Source organism: Bison bison, unplaced genomic scaffold, assembly GCF_000754665.1.
Source record: "Bison bison bison isolate TAMUID 2011002044 unplaced genomic scaffold, Bison_UMD1.0 scf7180017864370, whole genome shotgun sequence".
Lineage (NCBI taxonomy): Eukaryota > Metazoa > Chordata > Mammalia > Artiodactyla > Bovidae > Bison > Bison bison.
Genome location: NW_011494942.1, coordinates 580,311 through 586,310, shown reverse-complemented (window position 1 = coordinate 586,310; position 6,000 = coordinate 580,311). Strand labels below are relative to the sequence as shown.

General features: G+C 46.5%; 1 protein-coding gene across 1 annotated transcript in view; it reads left to right on the top strand.

Moving 5' to 3' along the window:
- Positions 1-4: 4 nt before the first annotated feature.
- Positions 5-6,000, top strand: part of LHCGR (luteinizing hormone/choriogonadotropin receptor) — a gene marked incomplete at its 5' end in the record, with an annotated part of 61,882 nt that continues 55,886 nt past the window's right edge. Inside the window, one exon of the mRNA XM_010856037.1 lies at positions 5-114. Coding sequence (XP_010854339.1) covers positions 5-114 — 110 coding nt within the window. The remainder of the gene's footprint in view (positions 115-6,000) is intronic.

The window sequence follows — 6,000 nt, the reverse complement described above, 5'->3', positions numbered from 1 at the left end:
GCCGCCAGCGCCGTTGCTCTGGGCGCTGCGCCCGGCGCCCTGCCCAGAGCCCTGCAGCTGCCCGCCCGACGGCGCCCTGCGCTGCCCCGGCCCGCAGGCCGGCCTCAGCCGACTGTGAGTATGCGGCGCCCCCGCCCAGGCACCCTCCGGCCTCCTGGCCTCCCTGCTCTTTGACCCCCTTTACCTGGATGCTTGGAGAAAGACGCGGTGCCTGTCGAACTCCACCACCTCTCAGGGTGATGACAAGCCCAAGCTTGGGAGCTGTCCTTGCCACCCTCTCCCGCGCCTGGGCCCCGTGCACCCTCCAGCCCCTGGCGGCCCCAGACCCACTCTTTCGCCCTGGTTGGGACCTTGGCCAGGGGCGTGGAGCTGCCCACAGGCCACATGGGAAGGCCTCTCCCTGCAACTGCTGAAAGGGGATGGGGCATGAGACACGAGAAGTCTTGCGTAGTCTTTGAGCCTTGGGCCAGCCAGGCTGGCGAGGGTTCCTGTGAGGACCCTGTGGTCCTCTAGAAATGGGGTGTTCAGACCTGATGGCCAGAGGTGACCTGGTCACTCATTGGGGTCTGCGGGCCCACCAGGGCCACCTACAACTCTGAGCATACCAACCAGGGCTCCACCCCAACCTCAGATGTACTTGGGTTTCAGCCTGGCTGTCTGACCAGATGTGCTTGCATTTCAATCTGGTTGCCTAATCAATGAGAGGCCCTGAGTCCCAGCTCTGGCACACCACCACCCCTTAGGGAGCTGGACACATTGGCAGGCAGGCAGAGGAAGCCGGGGTAAAGACTGATGGGGTAAAGAGGAGACAAGTATACAAGTGTATCAGAGTGTCAGCAGACTTTTTCGATTTGGGAAAAAGGTAGCACAAGGTACATGGTTCTATTTATATGACATGTCCAGATAAACAGAAAGGAGATTAGTAGCCATCCGGCTGGAGTGAAGGCCCAGTGACTGCTAACGGCTGTTGCTTTTTGAGGTGATGAAAATTATCTAAAATTCGATGTGGTCATGGTTGCACAACTCCCTGAACAAACTAAAAAACATTGCATTGTACAATTAAAATGGGTGAATTGTATTGTATATAAATTACATCTTGGTAGAGGTGATAAAAGAGAGAAGGAAAGAGAAAGAAGAGGACTGTAAAGGTGTACCAAAGGCACCAGGCTGGTGGAGGGCTTGGTTCTGTTCTAACCAATAGTGTGATGGAATTCCATGCTGGGGGAGGAGAGAGATCCCCCTACCCCATTTCCATGGGCTCCCAGAAGTCTGTGAGGAGCCCACTTCTCCTCAAGGGCATGAGGGGCTGAGCTTCTCCTCTGGAAGAGTTAGTGGCCTTTGGAGAATATTTGTGGTTGAGAGATACAGTGTAAAGGTTGAAGAGTTTATATTAATTGGTTTCCATTAATTATCTTGTCAGCTCAATTCCCTGAAGGTAAGGACCATGCTGATAGAATTTGTTTCAATCAATAAATAAATCCATGGAAACTGCCTTCCAAGTCCCAGCCCCTGTCCTTCCCTGACAAGCCTCCCATCTTGCTTTTATGGATGGCTGTGCCACTAACACTGTGCCTTTCTCACTCACGCATTACTTAGCATACAGGTTATAAGAGGCTGAGACCCAAAGACGTATAAAAACCTCCCCAGGTCCCACAGCTACTGAGTTGCCAAGAAAGGTCTTAACTTGCTGTTAATATTTCCTCATTTTTGTAAGAAAATTACCCCTTCCTTAAAAAAAAAAAAGTTCTCAGTTTTTCCAAATTGGCATTGAGTAGAGAATCTCCTGTGGGTTTCCTTAATGGCTCAGTGGTAAAGAATCCACCTGCAACGCAGGAGACACAGGAGTCATGGGTTTGATCCCTGGTTCAGGAAGATTGCCTGGAGTGGGGCATGGCAACCCTCTCCAGTATTCTTGCCTGGAAAATCTCATGGACAGAGGAGCCCAGCGGACTACAGACCATAGGACTGTAAAGAGTCAGACACGACTGAAGTGACTGAGCACGCACGCACAGAGAACCTGCTGGTGGAAGACAGGAATGAGAGAGTCAAGTCCCAGCTCCTTTCAGATTCAGCTTTTCACTGAGCTCTCTCAACAGTTCCTGCTGCCACACCCTCACTGGTTTCAGGAAGGTAGTACCTCTTCCCTGGAGTAGGCTGAAGTGAAAAGACTAAAACTCAACAGATTCTCTCACTGCCCAACAGCACAGTTTAGAGAAGCCTCGAACCCCTCAGAAAGATTTATAAGGTTGACTGGGTTTGGGGATGAAGGTGGGAAGCAGGCACAGTATAAGCGCTGTTAGCATGCTGGGGCCGGCTAGTCCTAGTGCATTCCCCAAAAGGAGCCAACTGCCCGGGCTCTGAAGCCCTGACCATCCCTGGGGAATGCTACAGAATCCTTGACCTTCCTCCCTTCACATGCACTGTTTTGTCATACACGCCAGCAGCAGCTTCTCCTAGACTTTTAAACCCCTTAGTTCAGCACACATTCTGACCCTCACAAGGCCAGGCTTCCCGAGGATCAGATAATTGAGAGATGACTTCAAGGGAGAACCCTATGGAGGTGGAGCCTATAAAGGCCAAAAGGGGATAAGTTTCTCAGCATGATAAGGTGATTTAAACATGCATATGACACGAGAGTTGCATAAGAATTAATAGGAGTGTAGCTTCTTTAAGCGGAGAAGGCAATGTCACCCCACTCCAGTACTCTTGCCTGGAAAATCCCATGAACAGAGGAGCCTTGGAAGGCTGCAGTCCATGGGGTCGCTGAGGGTTGGACATGACTGAGCAACTTCACTTTCACTTTTCAGTTTCATGCACTGGAGAAGGAAATGGCAACCCACTCCGGTGTTCTTGCCTGGAGAGTCCCAGGGACGGGGTAGCCTGGTGGGCTGCCGTCTATGGGGTCGCACAGAGTCGGACACGACTCAAGTGACTTAGCAGCTTAGCAGCAGCTTCTTTAAGACAATGTTCCTCAGACCAGCAGCATAAATATCACCTGGAAAATGTTAGAAATGCATGCTCTCAGCCCCCAGCCCCAATCTACTACATCAGAAACTCCGAGGGTGTAGTCCAGCAGTCTGCATTTGAACAACCTCCCTGAGAGATTCTGATAGATGCTAAAGTTTGAGCATCAAGGTATTGCTCTCCAGTGCTCACTCAGTCATGTCCAATTCTTGCGACCTCGTGGACTGCAGTCCACCAGAATCCACTGTCCATGGAATTTTCCAGGCAAGAATACTGGAGTGGGTTGTGCATTTCCTATTCCAAGGGATCTTCCCAGCCCAGGAATCAAACACCATATCTTTTGCATCTCCTACATTGGCAGGCAGGTTCTAAAACTAGCACACCTGGGAAATCCCAGTTGCTCTCCATGGAGGATATGATCTTCTGGAAAGCAAGAAGAATATTTAGAACTTCTATGTGCCATAAACTTCTCTTCTCCATCTCCTCCAACATCCACTCCAGCACACACACACATACATAGACAATATCTATTTATTAAAAAAAAAAAAAAGGCAGTTGTGATCAGATTAAAACCTCGAAGTCTGAGACATATGGAAAAATTAACATGATTAAGAAAAGTTTTTTGTTTTATTTTTCTGGTGTTGTCTTCAAAAAGGAGTAGAGGAAGGAATCTATGGAGAAGGACTGATTGAAGATGCAAGGAATGATGGTATAAAATATCAGTGTGAGTGGGAGGAAGGCACTGGCATCAGATTAAAGGGGAAGGGGTAATTCTTAAAATACAGGGATACTTCTGAGTCTGAGAGAAGAAGACAGATGGATAAAGGTGTAATTTAACACTGAGGCAAAGGAAAGAAAAAGTGAATGGGTTCATGCTGAAATCCTCTTTTCTTAATGATGAATGAAGTGGTAAACAGTAATTATGAGACAGAAAATGACACAAATAACAAGTTATTGGGAGTTCATAAAAAGAGAATTAAAATTATGAGATAAAGGATAAGAAGGATGCAGTCTTGCACTAGGTCATCCACAGGGTTTGATTCTGTGCAGTGAGGGGTGGCTCTCTCAGTTCTGGGGGTTGGACAGGTGAGAACCACAGAGCACCTTAGAATTCATCACTGGTCCATCAGTAGATGCTAGTTTATGTTTCAGTCATTTCAGGCCTTGGTAGTCCTGCCTTTGGAGAAGGCAATGGCACCCACTCCAGTACTCTTGCCTGGAAAATCCCATGGACGGAGGAGACTGGTAGGCTGCAGTCCATGGGGTCGTGAAGAGTCACACACGACTGAGTGACTTCCCTTTCACTTTTCACTTTCATGCATTGGAGAAGGAAATGGCAACCCACCGCAGTGTTCTTGCCTGGAGAATCCCAGGGACAGGGGAGCCTGATGGGCTGCCGTCTCTGGGGTCGCACAGAGTCGGACATGATGAAGCAACTTAGCAGCAGCAGCAGCAGTCCTGCCTTATAAGACTTCCATCTGAAGTCCACTATTCGGTTTAAAAAAAATAAAGGAATATAGATAATAATTGCTTATCATTAATAAGCCCACTACTTGCAAATTTTGAAAATGGCATCATTCTGTTGTTCAGATCTTTCTAGCCCAACAGTATTTTATTAAAAACTTAAGAATTTAAAATCTAAAATATAATACAAAAAAAAAAAAATGCCTCCCATGTGTTCACTCATTTTAACTGGAGAAAAAAAATCTAAAAGAATTAATTAAAATTTTTTCCTTTTCCTTTTCTTATTAGTTCCAGACAAGTAGAAGGAGAGAAAGAAAAAAAAAATCTCACCTTGCCTATGGTTATATAAAGATCTTTGTCTCTATGACAACAGAAAGGTTGGTCTGCTTGATATAGAAACAGCTTCTGAAAAATCTGTTAGTAAGAAAATGCTAATAATAATAATGACAGTTTATTTTTTGCATGTTGTGCCTACTAAACAGAGATTAAACTTTTAGACTTTATTATAAGACACAATCCAGAGACTTTAGAAGGAGAAAATGTGCTGTATCTGTCAGTCCAGTGTCACAGGAAGATGTTAATTTTCTGAACATCTTTCCTGAATGTCTTTCTCCTTCTCCTACCTTGAGTGTAAATCGAGATCCAGAGCATGTTCTGTGCTGTAGAGGGATATACCAATGGAGGGGGTGGTCCCTGTCCTTGAGGAGCCCACAGTCTAGGCAGAAACACACTCACACCCAGGAGAAGCATAGGCAGCGAGGCTCTGAGGAGTTCAGGGAATAGACCACTCCCTATGCATGGAAATCTCCAAGGGAAAGCATCATGGACTAAGGGTTATGAGGCTAAACCTTGAAGGAGAGAAGGAAAGGCGAGTCCAGGTGAAAGAAAAGCACAGCTCAGAGTGGACTAGAGATTTCCTTGCTGAGAAGCCAAGAATAAGGTTGAATGTATTCTTCCCTATTTATACCTCTCCCTGGTTCTTTGGGGAAATTTTTTTGTAAGGGGAAATATAAAGTTATCAGGAATGTTTGATTAAATTACCCAGAGTTGTGCAAAAAGAAAAAAAAAAAATTCCCAATATGTAGTTCTCGACTAATAAACTTTCAGAGTCATTCTTGGATAGGTGATTGCAAAGGCATTAAATAAAAATCATGATTTGAAGTCGCTTCCCAACAAGTTTTCCCCATGGCCCTTCTGTCCCATATACCCTTGCTCTGATACTTTGTACTTATATCTGCTTTTGCATATCTCCCATATAAACTGTTTATTCCACATGGACCTCTCTGCAACAGCAGGCTTCCTCAACCTCAACACAGCTGTTCTCTGGGGCCAGATAATCATTTGCTGTGGGCAGCTGTTTGGTACACTGCAGGGTGTCAGGCACATCCCTGTCCTCCACCTGCTAAATGCCAGTAGCACTACCCTCTCAGATGATGACAAACAAAAGTTCTCTAGACATTAGTCAAATGCCCCTGCTGACAGTGTGTGTTGGGGCGGGGAGTGGGAGTCCCCACCTCACCCCACCATGGTTTTGAATCATTGTGCTAAAGTGAGAAGCACCTGAAGGGGTCT